General features: G+C 40.2%; 1 protein-coding gene across 1 annotated transcript in view; it reads left to right on the top strand.

Annotated features, from left to right (window-relative positions):
• KIN (Kin17 DNA and RNA binding protein) overlaps positions 1–20,458 on the top strand; it is a 33,017-nt gene that overhangs the window by 1,164 nt on the left and 11,395 nt on the right. The window contains exons 2-8 of the mRNA XM_035021682.1: positions 3,931–4,025; positions 8,218–8,261; positions 8,345–8,467; positions 9,522–9,703; positions 12,492–12,540; positions 13,542–13,599; positions 19,586–19,715. Of these exons, the coding sequence (XP_034877573.1) occupies positions 3,931–4,025; positions 8,218–8,261; positions 8,345–8,467; positions 9,522–9,703; positions 12,492–12,540; positions 13,542–13,599; positions 19,586–19,715 (681 nt within the window). The remainder of the gene's footprint in view (positions 1–3,930; positions 4,026–8,217; positions 8,262–8,344; positions 8,468–9,521; positions 9,704–12,491; positions 12,541–13,541; positions 13,600–19,585; positions 19,716–20,458) is intronic.

A 20,458-nucleotide genomic window follows, 5' to 3' on the forward strand; every position in this document is an offset into this window, starting at 1 on the left:
TGATGCAGTTTTTCCTTTTCATTTCTCTCCAGTTCTTTCTTTTTAATAGTCAAGGTGAAATTCCCACACAGAAAACTAGAAACTGGTACAGTGAACATTAATATATCCATTACCCATATTTAACATTTTAAGCAACTTGCCTATCTTTACTTTTTTCAGAAATATTTTTTTAAAAGATTTTATTCATCTCTCTGACAGAGAGAGAGAGACAGCGAGAGAGGGAACACAAGCAGGGGAAGTTGGAGAGGGAGAGGGAGAAGCAGGCCCCCTGCTGAGCAGGGAGCCGGATGCAGGGCTCCATCCCAGGACCCTGGGATCATGACCTGAGCCAAAGGCAGAGGCTTAACGACTGAGCCACCCAGGCGTCCCTCAGAAATATTTTAAAGTAAGTTGCAAATATCGGGATATTTCATCTCTGAATACTTTGGTATTTAAATACTTAAATACCTAAGTATTCTAAGATATTTGGATATTTTTCAAAATAGCCACGATGAACATCATCCCACATAACAAAATTAATAAAAATTCCCTTATGTCATCTGATACACACTCCATATTCACATGTCCTCACTTGTTCCCACAAATGCTTTTTAAAAGTTATTTGCAAACCAAGATCGAATCAAAAGCTATGAATTGGATTTGTTATTTGGACTTTAAAAAACAGATTTTTTTTAAAGAGCGTTTTTAGGTTCACAACAATAATGAGCGGAAGGTACGGAGATTTCCCATACACACTCAGGCCTCACGTATATACAACTTCCCCAGGATCAGCATCTTGCAAAAGAGTAGTACTTTTATTACAATCAGTAAAGCTACATTGACACATCATCATCACCAGAGTCTTTAGTTTATAGTAGGGTTCACTGTTGATGTTGGATGGTCTATGGGTTTGGACAAACGTATAATGACACATATATCCATCACTGTAGTATCATACAGAATAGTTTTGTTTCCTTAAAAATTTCTGCAGTCAGTTATTAGGGCTTTTATTTCTCTCTCAATTCTAAACTGAGTATAGAACCCACTTCCCTCACCCTTCCTTCTGCCCCCCTGAAACCCAATTATTTTTCTTTTTTTTAGTTAATTTTTTTTTTTTTTAAAGATTTTATTTATTTGACAGAGAGAGACACAGCGAGAGAGGGAACACAAGCAGGGGGAGTGGGAGAGGGAGAAGCAGGCTTCCCGCTGAGCCGGGAGCCTGATGCGGGGCTCGATCCCAGGACTCTGGGATCATGACCTGAGCCGAAGGCAGACGCTCAATGACTGAGCCACCCAGGCGCCCCTAGTTAATTTTTTTATATGCCTATAGTTGACACACATTACACACACATTACATTAGTTCCATTAGTTTCAGGTGTACAACATATTTTATACCTTATGCATATACAAGTTTATACCTTATGCTGTGTTCACCACAAGTATAGCTATCATCCATACCATACAACATTATTACTATACCATTGACTATAATCCCCATGCTATCTTTTTTTTTTTTTAAGATTTTATTTATTTATTTGACAGAGAGATAGAGAGAGAGAGCAAGTAGGCAGAGTGGCAGGCAGAGGGAGAGGGAGAAGCAGGCTCTCTGCTGAGCAGGGAGCCGGACATGGGGCTCGATCCCAGGACCCCAGGATCATGACCTGAGCCGAAGGCAGCCGCTTAATCAACTGAGCCACCCAGGCGCCCCCCACCCCCACCCCATGCTGTACCTTTTATTCCCATGACATATTCATTCCATCACTGGAGACCTATATCTCCCACTTCCCGTCACCGGTTTTGCCCATCCTCCCACCCCCCTTTCCTCTCCCCTCTTGGCAACCATCAGTTTGTTCTCTGTATTTATAGGTCTGATTGTGCTTTTGTTTTTGTTTATTCATTTGTTTTTTAGATTCCACATATAGGTGAAATCATGAAATTTGCCTTTCTCTGACTTATTTTACATAGCATAATACCCTCTAGGTTCATAGTGTTATAAGTGTCAAGAACTCATTCCTTTTTATAGCTGAGTGATATTCCATTGTGTATGTCTTTATCCATCTTCTTTATCCATTCATCTATCACTGGATTCTTGAGTTACTTTCGTATCTTTGCTATTCAGTTGTTTTTCTGATACTGGCTTGAAGAGACTAGGCCAGTAACTGCCTTGGAGCATTGCCACTTTCTGGTATGAAACAATTAGGTTTTCTTGTGGTTGTCTTTCACCTTCCTTCTCTAACTTATAGTTTCTATAAACTGGAACTTAGATCTGAAGGCTTGATTAGGTTCAGGTTAAATATTTTGGGGAAGACTACTTGATAGGTGATCCCATGTATTTCCTATTACATCACATAAGGAAGCTCATAAATATCTGATAGTGCTAGGATATTTGAGTAAATATGACAGCCTGTAAAGTAATGTTAGAAAGTAATATTTTTCCTCTTGCAAGAGCAAGTAACTAGTAAAGAATATATCTAGTTTCCCATCAGTCTTTTACTTAGGTGTTTTAGCATCCTTGCTTGAGTCCATTATTGCCTTAAGAGTTGCAAAGTGGTTGTTTTTCTCTATTTTTCTAAATTTATTATTGGCTACCATTCTTTTCTAAAAAATGTCCTTTTTCTCATTAACTAGGCCTATTTGGTTATCCTTAAATGTTACCCTAAATTATAATTCCTGTGAGAAAAGGAGGTTAAAGGCTTAATTCTTTCCTTTGGTTACCAATTTCAGAGTAAGACACTTGTGGTGGTTCTGTCCTGTTTGCCCTCAAATCTGTTTATTGCCTTCCCTACCTGGGAGGGTGACCTGTAGGAGGAGAAGTTAGTCCCTCTAAGGTCCTCCCCTCTCTCAGTGTTGGAAAATTGAGGGAGAAGATCAGATCCAGAGTATCCCCTTCTGCCCATCCACTCATGGGTTTCTAGAATTTAGTAACATCATTTTGTTTTCATTTTATTGATTTATTTTCAATTTATGGAAAGTAGTACTGGTTTTTTCATTTATGAGACTGATACTAAGTTTCCTTTTAACATACAATTAAGTAAGAGTAATTCACAGGTACTACACAGATGAGGCAGGAACAGTGTAGGTAGTCTGTGGGCGACCAGAGCTTAGGAAGCTTATCAAGATGGAGCATTGACATCAGGCCAGTGGCGTGGGATTGAGCCGAGGGACAGGAGAAGAGCTCTTAAGGAGGCCGAGAGTGGACTTAGTGGTACGTGGAAGGGAGACGTAGAGGAGGACTCGAGGATGCCTGTCTTTAGGGTCCTGGCTGTGGGTGTGGGATTGTGCTGTTCACCGAGATGGGGAATACAGGAGGAGAGACACATTTTTCATTTCTCTTTCTATGAAGAACCAGGTGTAAATGTTAAGTTGAGTAGATACAAGTCAAAGCTTGTAATTTTTTTATAGTCATCTGAAGAAGATGCAGATTTAGTGTATTTCACATGAGGTTTCTGTAATATGCCGCAGTGTGTTTTGGATAATGAACTAAAGTAGAGTGAAAATAGTCCCCTTCGTGGAAATTCACTACTGGCCCATCTTACTTCATTCCATCCCTCCAAGCACTTGCACAGCCCTACATGAAGTAGGCGCTCAGTAGAATTTGTTAAAGTGATTTAAAAAACAAAGTCACTCTTCTGGTACTGTGCCCTGTCACATTTCTCACTAATGTCTGTTTTCCAAAGCGCTGTTTTTCTCTCTTTAATCTGGAATTATTCTTTGGTTAGCAGTGTTGCATAACTCAACCTCGTAAAAAACTTGTAAATAAATATAATAGTGTGCTTAGAGCTAGTGATTTTTCTTTTTTTCCCCTTTCTTTTCCTTTTTCCTATTTTTTTTTTCTTCCCTTTACAATTTATTATCAAAGAGTAGCTTTTTAGGGTTGATTAAATACTTCTGTTTAGGGCCCATTGTGATGACCTAAATCAGAATGTAACTACTACCTTTACATGTTTGTAGAATGGCTTCAAATGTCACTGTATGTCCGAATCTCATCAGAGACAACTCTTGCTGGCTTCTGAAAATCCTCAGCAGTTTATGGATTATTTTTCAGAGTAAGTAACTTGAAGACATCCTTTGCTCATAAGCTTTACTGAGTTGGACATTTAGTAGATGCTCAGTATTTTCTATATTGGGAGCTGTGTTTATTCCTTACACATTAACACGATAGCTGTATTATCCTGTGCTCAGGTTTTGTTTTCCTTTGACAGTTTATCAGAGTATGAAATTGTTGCAAAAGTGGTCCTCACAATTTAGTCTTGCACTTCAAGCATAAAAAACTCTTTCTAACTCAGTTGTGGCTCAGAGCATAGCTCTGGAGTCAGACTGCCTTCCTTAAGCCTGCAAATCCAGGCTTCTCTACTCATGAGCTGTGTGACTGGCTGAACCACTTACATTTGTTTGTGCTTTTGTCTGCTCATCTGTAAAATGGGACTAAAAACAGCAGCATCTTCCAAGCGTTTGCTTTATTTTCTAGAGCTTATATAAAGATTAATGAGTTAATACTTTTAAAGTGTTTAGAAGAGTACCCAGTACTCGATTAATAGCTGTTAATTATTATTACTATTAATGTTTAGTTTCCTAGCTCTTTCTTTCCAAAGTTCTAGGACGGAGCGTTGACATCAGGCCAGTGGCATGGGATTGAGCCGAGGGACAGGAGAAGAGCTCTTAAGGAGGCCGAGAGTGGACTTAGCACTTAAGCACCCTTAAAAATTATTGAAGAGCCCCAAAGAGCTTTTGTTTATGTTTGATATTGATACAGTGCTATTTGTAAATTAGAGATTAAAAATGAAAAAAAAGTATTTATTAATTTATTTAAAATAATAAACCTATTACATGTCAAAATAAATGAATTTTTTAATTTAAAAAGCCTATATTTTCTTTTTTTTTAAACCTTTATTTTCTAAAACAAAAAAGTAAAAGTGGCACTGTTTACATTTTTGCAAATCTCTCTAATGTCTGACTTAATAGAAGACAGTTGGATACCACAATTGCTTCTGCATTCAGTCTGTTTCAAATGTTTTGGGAAGCACTTAAAGAAAGCCTACCCTGTACATAGATGTACAGTTGGAAGGGGGGAATATTTTAATAGCCTTTTTCAGATAATTTTGGATGTTCTTTGATACTACATCAAAACAACGGCATGGGAGTTTTTTAAACTTTTTTCTTTAATATTTATTTATTATTAATTTAAAGAGTGTACCCGCCTGTGCATGAGTGGGAGGATGGGCCAAGGAGGGAGAGAATCCACAAGCAAACTCTCCGCTGAGGGTGGAGCCCAACGCAGGGCTCGATCATGACCAGAACCAAAATCAAGAGTCAGTGGCTCAACCAACTGAACCACCCAGGCTTCCCTGGCATGAGTAGTTTCTTAAAGATCAGTTGCAGTGTGGAATCTGAAACCACATCAGCAAACTTTTTATATTCTATTACATTATGATCCCTCAATCTTTCACTTTAAATGGATCTCGTACCCATGCATGATTTTATATCATCATGCGTTGGTCATTTGGAAAATATTGGTTCACTGAGTATTCTGAATGTTGACACATTTTGTTACACAGTAACTATAAAATCATATTTATTAATGTGAGCATCAGTGTCATTGGAAATGTCTTTAAGTTTTGGGACGTATGTCAAACTCACAGTGACTGATGCTAGTTGACCAGATTCAAATTTTTGCTCGAAAGCTCAAATTTTATCATTGGCAACAAATACCGTCCATTGTTTTCCTGGATATGACAAGGCTCCCTTTGTTTATGTTTGAGGAAATGTCTACTAAATATCCAATTTGGAATAATCATGGTTGATTTGTCAGTCATTCTTTCCAATAAAAATGGTGCTCCGTGAAAAAAGGTAGTTCAGCGCAAAGCTCAAACGATTGCACAAGTGCTTTGCTCAAGACAATCACTGTCCAGCAACAGGTGGTTTACTCATAATCCCATTTCATCACATAGGATAGTGGACAGAGGTAGCCCCACAGGTTGAGATTTAATCCTGTTACTGATACTGCTTTGTCAAGGACATTCTCAGTGAGACTGGCATTGACTTTCACCGAGAGCGCCTGCCCATGAAGAAGACCTGGGCCGCTAGTCCAGGGTGGCCTCATTGCCTACTGCCTGGACTTGGCTGAGATGCCAGCAGGTTCTCCCTGCATGGCTTTCGTGCCATCAAGGCAAGTAGCACAGTGTAAAAGGGCAGAAAGGATTTATCTGTGAACCGCCTAAGAACATCTGGAATACACTGGATACATGTGCCACATTTGGGGAAATATCAGTCTGGCCAGAGCCTTCCTCTCTACGCCCGTCCACTGCATCCTCGGTAGCTGCCCTCCTCCTCCACCAGCCCCCTGGAGGGTCGCTTGTGCCTCTTTCCGTTTTCCTCTCTATCTTTTCTCAGTGGATGGTGCTCTTAACTGTCCGTGAACGCCTCTGTTTTCCATTCTTTCCTACTCCTCCTCCCTCTGCTTACTTTTTTCCTTAACCCTCTGCCTGTCCCCCCAGCTCCTCAAATGCAAGAACGTTCTTCAGAACGCCCGCTTGGCTTCCTTCCCTCCATAGTACAGGGGTTCCAGGAGTTCCGTTATTCTTGCAGCTGTTAACCTTTGTGTTGGATGACTCCTAAATCTCACCGTTCATTCCTAACATCTGTCTTAAGGTGTAGATTTTTTTTTTCTCTGCACAGTTCTATGTTTCTGAAGGCTCTCTCAGAGCCAACATTTTAAAGCTAAAGGCAGTATTCTGCCCACCACACCTGCTTGTTATCCTGGGCTGGCTGATAACTGCCTACCCGGAACGCGAGGCTGGGAAGTCCCTGTTGTCAATTCTCCTCTACGGTGTCCTTTAAACTTGCATCCTCTCCATTCTCACGGCTCTAGTAATAATAGTTCTCATCATTTCTCGCCTAAATTAATTCCATGAATAAATGTTTTTTAAAAATAAATAAATAAAAACCTCCTTAAGTGGGGTAACAAAAGTTTCCGAAAGTAAAATGAATACAGCGATAAAAAAGGAAGGACTGATAATAATTCTTACCCCAAATGAGAGGATGCACTGGGCTCCCAGCTGCAGCTTCCGCTCCTCCCAGACATGTTTTATGCCAGTGGATCACAAACCACTACACGCATCCGAATCACCTGCAGGGCTTGTGACCACAGTGGCAGGTTCTGAGTCAGTAGATCTGAGGTGGGGCTGGAGACTTGGCATTTCTATCTAGTTCCCAGGTGATGTTGATGCTGCTGTGCTGGGGACCACACTTCGAGAATTCTTGTTCTATACTTTCCACAGGATTATCTTTCTAAATCACAGATTTTCACAGACTAATTCCTAAATAAATTATTTGGTGCTTTTCCACTGCACGCATAAAACCCACCCTCTTTACCATAACATTCAAGATACTTCAAAGATTAGCCCTACCAGTATTTTCCAGCTATTGTCTTCCACCCCCGCTCCATTATTCTATTCTGTTCAATCCCCCTGTGTCTCTCATTTCTATCTACTCTTAACATTAGCTCAATTAGATTATCATTTCCCAGATGTGATGCTTTCATGTCTCTCTGCCATCTGGGAATGGCCTCTTCCTCTTCACCTCTAAAGTCCTATTTATACTTCACTGCACATATTAGAGATCACCTCTGGGCATCTCCCTCCACTCCCCTGATACTTCGTTATATCTCTTTTGCAGTTTGATTTCTGTTATGATTGCTTTTGCTAGATTGTAACCTGGGTCAAGATTCCTGTTTTATTCACCTATGTTTACCTAGCACTTAGCACGGTACTCAGTTCAGAGGGACACGGTAAGTGCCAATTTCCTGTGGAATAGGGAAGTTTTGTTACCAGGTGTTGTACACAAACAAGGAATCATGGAACACTACATCAAAAACTAATGATGTACTGTATGGCGACTGACATAATGTAATAAAAAAAAAAGAAGAAGAAGAACTGCATTATTATGCCACATTCAGTAGCACTAAGAGACTTGATGAAGGAACCTCTGCAAAGATGTTTAGTCAGTTTGGTTACGGCTGCTCCAGTTTCAACTCCAGGCTGACTTTTAACTATAGTTCTTAAAAGTTACACTCTTTTGGGATTCCTTCCTTTTTTAATTTTTAAAGGTTCGTAATAGATATTCACATGGATGTCTTGTATATCATTTGGGTGTTCACACTGTATGCTGGCTTACATTTCAGGAAGATGATGCTTTATATTTGTAGAATTACCATAATGCTCTCTTTCCTTTCCTTATTAGGGAATTCCGAAATGACTTCCTAGAACTTCTCAGGAGACGCTTTGGTAAGCATCCGAGTATTGTGCATATAACAACGTCATAATCTTATAACCTGCGCAGGATTGACAGTGTTGTATTTTGTTCTTAGGCACTAAGAGAGTTCACAACAACATCGTTTATAATGAGTATATCAGCCATCGAGAGCACATCCATATGAATGCCACTCAGTGGGAGACTCTGACTGATTTTACTAAGTGGCTGGGCAGAGAAGGTAAGAATAAGACAGGATTTAAATAGTTATGTGGCGCCAATGCAGGGAGAGAGAACTGTCATAGTTTCTGTGTAAATTTACAGAAACAAGGATGAGTAGGGCAATTAAAAACTCGTGGACAGGAGCAGAATCTTCCAGGATTGATTTCATTTGTTACACTTGAATATGAGTGTCTGGAATGGTTCTTTTGATAGTTCAAAGATGTATCACCGAAGCATCCTCTCATTTGGGGTAAGAATTATTATCAGTCCTTCCTTTTTTATCGCTGTATTCATTTTACTTTCGGAAACTTTTGTTACCCCGCTTACGGAGGTTTTTATTTATTTATTTTTAAAAAACATTTATTTGTTTATTTTAGAGAGAGAGAGTACAAGCGGGAGGGGCAGAGGGAGAGTCTGAAGCAGACTCCACACTGAGCAGGGAGCCCGTAGGGCTCGATCTCAGACCCTGAGATTACAACCTGAGCCGGAATCATCCAGGCACACCACAAGCTTTTTAACATTTTGTTTCAGTTTATTCCATTTCTGATCTTCCTAGGCTGAAGCTAGGGAGAAGAGAGGAGAAAGAAATTTTCTGTCAATGTATTACTTATTCAGTGTGTTACTTTATTCCATTGTATGGAGAAAATTTCTACTTAGTAAGTTAGCAGAATATCATGTACTCCTTGTATGTTAAATACTTAGAAACAGTTAAATAAGCGAGGTAATACTTCTTTTGTGTGTTTCCCTTACTTAAATAGTTGACTTAACCTAGCTAGTTAAAAATCAGGATAATAATTTTTTCTGTTTAAGGAGATAAAATATTCTACTTAAAATATCTAAGTTTCATCAGCTGTGAATATGGAAAATTTGTGTGCTGCATGAATTTGTGTATTTGAATGTTTGAATGAATGTATTTTTTTTAACTTTTTTAAATTAAATTTTATTTTATTATGTTCGTCACCATACAAAACTGAATGAATGTATTTGAATGAATAAGCACATGATGCAGAGATAGAACACATTTGTATTTACTTTTAGTTTTGATTGTATGCAAAAATGTTTTTTCTTTTAAGGTTTGTGCAAGGTGGATGAGACCCCGAAAGGCTGGTATATTCAGTACATAGACAGGGACCCAGAAACTATCCGCCGGCAACTGGAACTAGAGAAAAAGAAGAAGCAGGACCTTGATGATGAGGAAAAAACAGCCAAATTTATTGAAGAACAAGTGAGAAGAGGTCTGGAAGGGAAAGAACAGGTGGGCAACAATATCATTCTGGGAGGCAACAGAGAAAGGCTTCAGGAAGCAAAATTTTTAAGCATTGACTTGAATTTTGTAGGTCTTGTTCCTTAATTAAGAGAAGAAAGATGGCCAAGTATAAAAGCCCAGGTTTTGGAGTTGAGACAAATCTGGGTTCAATTCCTAACTTACTGACTCACGGTCTCGTAGAATTATATAATCTTCTAAACCTTGGTTTCCTTATCCCTAAGGCAGAGGCGATAGCTAATGGGGAAGACAGAGCAGATCACATCACTGGGCTGGAATTAACATAGTGCCGGAGTTAAACACAGTGTGGGAACCTATAGGGCCAGCATTCACCCCATTCTGGGGAGGATGCAGAGTATCTGAAGGTAGATACAACCTCTGGGCTTGAAGAATCAATGGGCAAAACCCAGACAAATGGGGGAAGGAAGACATGGTTCAGGTGGTTCAGATGTTGGAATAACTAGAATAAGGCATTTATTTTAACAAATATTTATTGGGTACCCCCTTCTTCTAGGCCTTCTTCTAGGCACTGGGGATAGAGCAGTAAACAGAAGGTAAAAACTCGCTGCCTCATGGTGCTTACATATCAAAAGTACAGGAAAATATAACCTAGTATATATGTGAAACTACTAGCCATTTAATATTTTTAAAAAGCTTCTTGTGGTATAAGATACATGTGATAAAGTGTATGGTGGGCGTTAATCTTAAGGTGACAGCTCAGTGAAATTTTACACATGTATGTGTCTTTAGCAGGATGGATGGAAGTAGATGGACGCATAGCCTATGTAGCGACCCACCAGATCAAGAAATAGACCATTTCCAGGGGTCATAGTCATTCCCAGTTAATAGTCCCCGTCCCCCAAGAAGGAACCAGGGTTCTTCCGGTACCACTGTTGATTATCTGTTAGTGTGTTTGTGAACTTTGTAGAAATGTGATCATACCATATACTCTCTGTCTGGCTTCTTTAACTTAAACAGAAGTTCTTTATGTTTCCTGTACCTATATTCTTTCCTATCAGTGTTTAACTCTTTTTTAAAAAGTGATGTTTGCTATTCCATTTTATGAACGTCACACAATTTATCCATTCCCCTTTTGAGAAACATGTGGATTGTTTTCAGTTTTTGGCTATGGTGAATACAGCTGCTCTGATCATTAGTGTACATGTCTTATAGAAGCTGTTTTGTACAGAGAGATGCAGGAATTAGTCGGCAATAAGAAAGTAAAGATCCGTTCATGAGTCAACTTTTATACCATGTTAGTTGACCTCCTTGATAAGTGATGGGTGTGCATGTGTATTATGGTACTCTTTCCATATCCGTGTATTCATATGCGTGTATTCACACAGCCTTTTAGGAGTTTTCTGTATTAAATTAAAATAACAATGGTTATTAAACTGCTGTAACTGTCAAATTTAAACCCTTGCCTAAGATTGAAAGTTCTTTATTCTTGAAATTCTTCTCTTACCTTTTTCATTTTAAACCTCTGCTTTCAATAGAGGGAAAATGGTAATTTCCTATTGTGGAAATTAAGAAGGATCACATCATGTACAGAGGAAATTGGTTTACTTTTTGGAATAGCATTGTTTTTTAACATTTTAGCATAATTCTACTAAAAACTTCAAGTTAATTCGTACTTTTCAAGTATAAATAGCATCTTCCCCTAAAAGGCAGTGGAAGTCCTACTGATCAGTGCTTCCTCATCGCACTCTTAAATATTATAAATTTTTAAAAAGCAACATCATCTTTCGCCTTCCTTTGTGAGATCCTAATGGAGAAAGAATATCCCAGCAGGATCTCAAGAACAACATTTTTATTAATAGAAAAAACAATCAACATTTATCAAACACTATTGCAGGCATTATGCTAAATGCTTCCTTTATTTTATCCTTATGACATCCCTACATATGCATATTATTCCCATTTTAAAGACAGAATAATTGAGGTACAGGGAGATCGTGAGATTGACAGGTGATGAAGCTAATAATGTGCAGAGGTGGGTTTGACCTGCAGTTCTGTCTGAGTTCGTTTTAGGCTCTTGATCTTACACTAAACTATCCCACAGTATAGAAGTGTTTTGCTTTTTAAAGTAATCCTCTAGCTAAAATTCTTTTTTTAAGATTTTATTTATTTATTTGAGAGAGCAAGCGAGAGAGAGCATGAGCAGGGGAAGGGAGAGGGAGAAACAGACTCAATGCAGGGCTCAATCCCAGGACACTGGGACCATGACCGGAGCCGAAGGCAGATGCTTAACCGACTGAGCCACCCAGGTGCCCCATCCTCTAGCTAAAATTCTTAAGGTTTATTGTTTTATGTTGTTTCCTGTTTAAATTATAGTAGAAATAAAAATGTAAGTAGTCTTCTGGGATGTGGTACAGAGAAGCCACTTTTTTCCCCTTTAGAATAATTCTTAGTTGAAGAATATTTGCAGTACATATAATTTCTTAACAAGCTCTTAATCATTTTTTTTTATTAAGATTTCATTTATTTATTTGAGAGAGCAAGAGAGAACTAGCAGGGGGAGGGAGAAGCAGACTCCCCGCTGAGCAGAGAGCCTGATGCGGGACTAGATCCCCGGACTCTGGGATCATGACCTGAGCCGAAGGCAGATGCTTAACTGGTTGACTGAGCCATCCAGGTGCCTGGATTTTCATCATTTTAGAGCTGCATGTTGGAGCTGCCTTGCAACATGGGTAGCAAGTCATAATTGGGACTATTGAATATTGATAGTAAATGCACTGTGAACCAAACCTTCATACTCTTTTTTCTTTTTCCCTTTTAGGAGGCTCCTATTTTTACAGAATTAAGCAGAGAAAATGATGAAGAAAAAGGTGGCTTTACTTTTTTCCTATTCTTCTTTTAATATGGATGATTTTATATTGGCTCTGCCAAAAACTAGCACCATGTTTAGGGGCAAGATGTATAATCTGTCTGGATTGCATTGTTTTTACCGATTTATGAAAAGGTAACAATAAATCAGGTAGGATGCTTTCAGCTGCAAGTAACAAAACCGACCAAAATTAGCCTAAATAATAAGGAAATACCTTGTCAGAACAAGAATCCCAGAGGTAGGGCAGTTCTGGATGCTAGGCCATCCATCAGGAGCTGGACACAAGGTGGTGGTAGGCACTTTCAGCCATCGTATGCACACCCAACAATGTCCAGAGGATGACAGAGAGCATCTCTTCTGGAGTCCCCTGTGAGCAGGAAAACTTTTCCTAGGAGACACTCCTCCAGGCAGCAGACTTCCTTTTGAATATCACTGGCCAGTCCATATCAGCCTCCACCTCAAGAACAGGCACTGGGAAAGGAAGTGGCATCATTTTGATTGGTTTAGAGCAAAAGAACCTTACTATTTACCTCCCGAAGCCCCCCACCTCCTAATCCCATTACTTTGGGCATTAGGTTTTCAACATACCCGTTTTAGGGGGATGCAAACATTCAGACTCTATCATCCTCCAAGCCATGCGTGCGAGGTGTAAGAAACAAAATTGGAGTCCTGTCCCCTTAGCATGGGGAGAGGGGGCCCGTGGATATGGGGAGCGGCCAAGGCAGTCCCCTATAGCTTGATCATATGTAGATCTTTCCCAGCTCTGTGAGCATCCGTTCAGTATTATCTGCAGGAATTCGTCATCTCTGGATAGGAGCATTCCAGCTCTCGTTTATTCAAAATGTCCGTGAGCTTTCTTTGTGGATACATTGTGGTGTCTTATCTGATAAGTTTTATAAGTTTCCTGAAATATATACACACACACACACACACATTATATATATATATAATACATATGATGAAATATACATGTAAAAAAATACATCATTTTTTTTCTTCCAGTTACATTTAATTTGAATAAAGGAGCATGTAGTTCAGCAGCAACGTCATCCAAATCAAGGTGAGCTCCATGAACATACATCTTAGAACTTGAGAATTTTTGTGAGATTGATTACTGCACTTTCAAAGCACAGGATTGTGAATTATTTTTTTCTGGTTGTAATTTTCTTCTTTGTCTCATTTTTGTTTGATGGTGGTTTTCTTTTGTTAGCACCTGTCTTTTTCCTTACCTGTCCGTGATACGATGCTTCTGAGGAAAGGCACATTTTGATTAAATGCCTCACATGACAAGTGTTTGCTTTTCTCTGAGTCCTTCTCCGCTTAGTGGCTCCCCTAAGCTATTGCAGTGCTATGGATTTTTCTATCACAGCCCACTCACCAAGTTTAAATATTAGCTTGGGTATACAGTTTTTGTTCTGCCTACTGTGTTAAGATTTTGTGAGAACAGAGACTAGGTTATTCACCCGCCTTCTTAGGCCCTGGTAAAGTATAAATGCACCAGAAGGCACGTACTCGTAGTTGTGCTCCCGGCTGCCTGGTGTAAGTAGCCGAGCAGGGCCTGACCAAGCTTTTCTGTAAAAGGCCACATAGTAAGTATTTCAGACATGATTGGCCGGTTGTCTTTGTCACAGCCACTTGACTGCTGTCAGAGTGAGAAAGCAGCCGCAGACAATGTTCCAACAAATGCACGTGGCTGTATTCCAATATGATCTTACTTCTAAATACAGGTGGCAGGCTGCATTTGGCCCTCAGGTTGGAGTTTGCCAAACCCTGATATAGCATGTGGTCAGGTTGCTTCTGTTCCCTTTTCATGTTCTCTTCTCTTGCGGTTCTTATCTGTTTTTTCACCAAATATTTATTCACAATCTGTGATGCGCAACGTGTCCAGTTTGGTTATGGAGATTCAAAACAAAACAAAACAAAACGGTAAGATACTCAGGAAGGTGCCTTCCCAGCGTCTACCAGAATTTTGTTTTTAGTTGGCCAATATTTACTTAGTATTTTATTTATTTATTTTTATTTTTATTTTTTTAAATATTTATTTATTTGAGAGAGACAGAGATAGAGAGAGCCCGAGCAGGAAGGAGGAGGAGAAGCAGACACCCCGCAGAGCAGGAAGCCTGATGCGGAGCTTGATCCCAGGACCCCGGGACCATGACCTGAGCAGAAGGCAGATACCCAACCATCTGAGCCACCCAGGCGCCCCTTTACTTAGTATTTTACGTGTTGTTTATTTAAGACCTAACTCAGTTTTCTTGGTTAAGTTATAGGCTAGTGCTTCTTGGCACAGCTAGAAAAGTGGCCAGGAGAAGTGAAGGAAATAGAGGAGCAATGTATAACTGCTTCTCTGGGCTTGCCAGAGATCTTCACTCTGATCTAAATGCTTCAGAATTGACACCTACAGTAGATACCATGAAGGACATGGTTAATTGGGTCCCACATACAGTACATTTGAAAAGAAAATTCTTTTCAAAATATTGGTAGGATATGACCTGGAAGACAGAGTCAAATATATCCAGTCACACACGCCTTATGGTTTTTAGACCCGTACGTGTTTCTCTCCGTTCTCCTTTATTATTTGTTATTCCTGAGTGTAGGTAAATGTTAAAATTGGTCCCAGTGGCCCCCAAATTGGTCTCCCTTGTATTAGTTTTCTATGGCTGCTGTAACAAATTACCATAAACCAAGTGTCTTTTTTTTTTTTTTAATTTTATTTATTTATTTGAGAGAGAGCAAAGTGAGAGAGAGAGCACGAGCAGGGGGAGGGGTGGAGGGGAAGAAGGCTCCCCACCGAGCAGGGAGCCCAATGGGGGGCTCGATCCCAGGACCCTGGGATCATGACCTGAGCCAAAGGCAGATGCTTAACTGACTGAGCCATCCAGGCACCCCAAACCAAGTGCCTTGAAACAACAGAAATGTGTTCTTTCTCTGGAAGCCAGAAGTCTGAAGTCAGTATCCCTGAGCCAAAATCAGGCCGCATGCAGGGCGGCACTTCCTCTGGAGGCTCTGGGGGGAATCCGGTCTTTGCCTTGCTCAGCTTCTGGTGGCTTCTGGAGTTCTTTAGCTTGTGGCTGCATCCTTCAGTTTCAGAAGCAGTGTCTTCACATTTCTCTTTGCTCCGTCTTCACGTAAAAGGATGTATGTGGTTCCATAGAGAGCCTGCTCAGGCAACCCAGGATAATCTCATCTCAGAATCTATAACTTAATCTCATTTGCAGAGAGCCTGTTCCAAATAAGGTAACATTTATTAACTCCAAGGATGAGGACCTGTTATCTCGGGTCTGCTAGTTAGCCTTCTATAGCCTGATGCCAGGCTCTGATGTTACTAGTAAAAATAGTTTTATTTGACTAAGTTCTATGAGTTCAGTCTCGAGTATCTATAATAACTCATATATAGTGTCTCAAATAATACAATGGAAAGACTCATCTAAATTTTCTTTTTCTGAGATTATGGTCCATTTTTATAGAGTTTGAGATTTATTTTCCTGTTGATTTATATCTCTTGTATATCTGAAACTCAGAATGAACAAAAGGATCTAGATATAAAAAATTGATACTTTAGATTATATGGAGGCACAAAGATAAGCCCTGCTTCTCCAGTGTTTGAACAGAGGTTACTCAGTTTCCATTTCTCTTTTGGGGCTTCTCTTCTTTAATTGCGTTAGGACTCACTCCAGTTACTGAAAGCAGAAATCTAGGGCTGTTCTAGAAGCAAACGTTCCATTTCCAGTCTGTTCCTGTTCATTTCTTGCCTTGATTTGAGTCCCATCTTGCCCCGTCTCAATTTGTCAGCCTCCAATAGCATCTTTGGGGAGGAGGGGTGTTACTGTTAGAGCAGGTAGTGTAAGATCAAATACAGTGCACAGCTGGGGCGCCTGGGCGGCTTGGTTGGCTAAGCGTCCGACTCTTGATTTTAGCTCAGCTCATGATCTCAGGGCCGTGAGACTGAGCCCCGCATCAGCCTCTCCACTTGGTCGGGAGTCTGCTTGAGATTCTCTCTCCCTCTCCCTCTGCCTCCCCCCTCTGTGTGCTCATGCACTGGGGGGTGCTCGCTCTCTAAAAAAGTAAATTAATTGATTAATAATAATACACAGCTGAAATTAATTAATTAATAATACACAGCTGAAAAAAACAGACTTTTGTTTTGCATTTTACTTTAATGTTCATTATTGAGATTGATACTTAAGTTTCTACTCTTAAAATGATTTGTATAGGTATTCTTTTTTGACTCTAGTGTTTTTAGGATAGGGATTATCACTTTGAAAGCTTGGTAAAATTTGGTAAAATATTGTGCTAGTATCTTTTACAGGTGAGGGAATACTTTTTTACTACTGATTCAGTTTCATTATGGTCATTAGTTTATTCAACTTCTCAATATAATCTTGATCATACAAATTTCAATAATTTGTATAATTTTGATTTTTCTAGAATATTCTTTTTACCTAGGCTCTCAAATTTGCTATTCTATTACTCTTTTAGAATACCAACTTTTTGTTTTCTTGAAATTGTCATTTCTTTGGTTTCTGTGTTACTGACTTCTGTCCTTCATAATTTCTTCTGTCAACATTTCTTATATTCTTCCTTATTCATTTTAGCTCTAATAGAATCGTGATATTGCAAGCAGGAAGATCTTTCTAAATGTCTTTCTTTCACCTGCGGGATAACGTCATTTTTGTCCATGCTACTGATCCGGTGCCTCTCCCGCCCCTTGCCCTCCAGCTATGCTAAATTATTTGCCCCATCCTAAGTGAGCCTCGGTGGCTCACCCTTTCTTGCCTTTACATCTTCTGTCCTTACTTCCCGGAATGCCCTTCCGGGTCTGTTCTCCCACCCTGTCGTGAGATCCCGATGGGCTCTTCTGTTTGTGTTTTTATCACCATTGCTTGTCACGCTGTAGACATTAAATAAGGCCAAATAAATGTTCTTGATAGGAAACTTTCTTTCTCTTCAGTTTAGTTTTTTTGTGCGGTGACATACATATAACATAAAGTTGACCATTTTCACCATTTTTAAGCATACAGTTCGGGCGATTCATGTCACGTGTGCAGCCGTCACCAGTATCCATCTCCCGGGCTTTCTCATCAGCCCAAACTGAAACTCTGTCCCCATTAAATGCTTGCTTCCCCATTTCCCGGTAGCCCCCAACCCCCAGTAGCCTCTATTCTGCTTTCTGTCTCTGTGGATTGGACTCTTCTAGGCTCCTCATAGGAGAAGAAGTCTACAGCGATTGCCCTGTTGTGCCTGGCTTCTTTCACCCGCTTTAATGTCTTCAGGGTTCATCCATGATGCGGCACGTGTTGGAATTTCCTTCCTTTCTAAGGCTGAATAATATCCTTTTGTATGTATGCACCACATCTGCTTCATCTCTTCATCAGTCATTGGACATTCGAGTCACTCCCACCTCTGGGCGTTCATGAACCATGCTTTTCTGAACATTGGTGTTCAGATACCTGTTTGGGTCCCTGCTTTCAGTCCCTTTGGATGGAGACCCAGCAGCGGAGGTGCCAGGTTGTATGATAGTTCTGCCTCGCTATTTGCCACAGCAGCTGCCCCAGTTGACATCCCCACCACCAGAGCGCAAGGGTCCCAGAAACAGAATCAGAACTTAGAAATCTATTCAGAGGATTGAATTATGGGACAAAACCCAGTAAGTGATTTTTCAAAAGGGTAAATGTAAAACGTTACAGTTTGGTGAACGAAGAATACCTGCCGTGATGACTGAGTGGGGGAATCCTGACCTGGGGCCCCTGTACAGAAAAGTAATGGTTGGGGGGGGCGCCTGGGTGGCTCAGTCAGTTAAGCAGCTGCCTTCGGCTCAGGTCATGATCCCAGGGTCCTGGGATCGAGCCCCGTATCGGGCTCCCTGCTCCGTGGGAAGCCTGCTTCTCTCTCTCCCTCTGCCTGCCGCTCTCCCACTTCTGCTCCGTCTCTCTCCCTCTCTCTCCCTCTGCCCCTGCTCCATCCCCTCCACTCATGCTTTCTCCCCTGAAAACTAAAAGCCTGAATAATAATTCTGTTGTTTTTCTGTTAATCACACCTTTTTCCTTGGTTATCTTCATGGTAGCTTTTTGCATGTATTTATCCTTTGTTCGTCTTTTGCAAATATGACAAACTAAATGATTACACTGGTAAGATTCATTGAGATATTAACTGAGCATGTATTTTATGTGAGTCACAAGATAGCAACTCTCTTTACAGGAAAAAAATAAGTATATACAAATATATACCCATTATTATATGTACAAATCATATATGCAAATGATTATAATATAAGGTGGCGTATGATACAAGCTAGAAAGTGCTATGGCAGTTCAAACCCTCATGAAGAATGGATCTTAAAGAATTGGAACAAATAGAGATAGATATTTGTTCTAATTGGAACAAATAGAGATTGAGCTGGGTATAAAAGAGGCAGTTTGCAAAGGCATGAAACATGGCATGGCTCAGTCAGTAACGAGTTATTCAGAATGGCTGGTGTATACAATAAGTCAGAGATAATATTCTTGGGCCAGTGGTGACAATTTTATACCACACTAAAAAAGTAGAATTTACACTGTCAATTCTAGGCAGTTAGGAACAATCAGAAATTAGGTGACATGTTCAGATTGCTTTCAAAAAATAGAACTGACAGTAATTGCTAGACTTCTTTGCCAACCTCTTATTTAATCCTTGCAATTGAGCTCTGAGTTGGCTCACACTGTTATCCTCATTAATAGATGAGAAACTGAAGCTTAGAAAAGTGAATCACCCAAGGTCAGAAGCAGAAGCCTCCTTAGCCCCTGATCTGCCTAACCCCGAAGCTGGCACCCCACTGGTCTGTGCTGATCATGGTTGGCACTAAGTGAAGGGGTGAGGAGAGGAAAGAGGGCGTTAAGGCGGGAATGGTTACATGTTCTCATGCTACTTAGGTCCTAGGTCCTCTGTTGTTTTGACTAATCTGTTGTAAATTAATCGTGTAACAAATTTCTTCTGTACTGTTCTGCACGTTAGAAAGCCTTCTTCTGTGCATTGGTTTTGTTAACAAGCATGGCTTTTCTTTTTACCAGTTCCTTGGGACCAAGCGCATTGAATACCATCGGGAATGCAGCATCAGTTAAAAGAAAAGAATCTTCCCGGAGCTCAGCTCAATCAAAAGAAAAGAAAAAAAAGAAATCTGCCCTTGACGAAATCATGGAGGTATAGTTTACAAGCTGCTTATCGATGTGTTAGCAGTTAGAGGAATGACATAATTCAAACTAAGGAAATTTTAGTCTCACCAATTCTTGGATTAATATAAAGTCAGAAAATGTATGCAGACTAGGTTAGGGGAAGGTAGTCTGGACGCAGTTCCATCTGGGTAGAGTTGGAATCCCTCATCACAAGTTTATTTTCGTGCCTCAGGTGCTGTGTTCAGAACTCTCCATGTGTTCATGGTCAGTGGAATTCAATCAAAAGGACCTGGGCGGTCACTGCAGCTAAAAACAAAAGCTCTGTTTCCCTTCTGTGGCTCTGTAAAATTGTCATCCTCCATGGATTCCTCCCACCAGCCTCTGTTCTCCTCTTGCCTCTGACTTCACTTACCACCTCCTAGCCAGCAGCAGAAAGCGATGACGTTGTTTTCATTTGACTTTACCTAATGGCTAAGCCTATGTGATGAATCCTTGAAAACCCGTGATTTAAGATTGAGGACCACACTTTGGCTCTAAATCTACTTGCACCTCTAGAGCTGTTCTGAATCTTCCTCTTTCCCTTTCCACACATAACCTTACCTTATCAATACATTTATGAAGTAAGTAGAAAGGAGAAGAAGGACAGGTGAAGAGAAAGAAGAAATGGATAGAAGAAGCTGACTTGTTTTTTCCTGTAATATCATTTCCTCTAATCTCCCCAACCTTCCTCTTTATTTGTGAAGGGATAGAGACAACTGTTTGGTCTTCCCC

This window comes from Mirounga leonina, unplaced genomic scaffold, assembly GCF_011800145.1.
Source record: "Mirounga leonina isolate KUSES-001 unplaced genomic scaffold, KU_Mleo_1.0 Mir_175, whole genome shotgun sequence".
Taxonomy (NCBI): Eukaryota; Metazoa; Chordata; class Mammalia; order Carnivora; family Phocidae; genus Mirounga; species Mirounga leonina.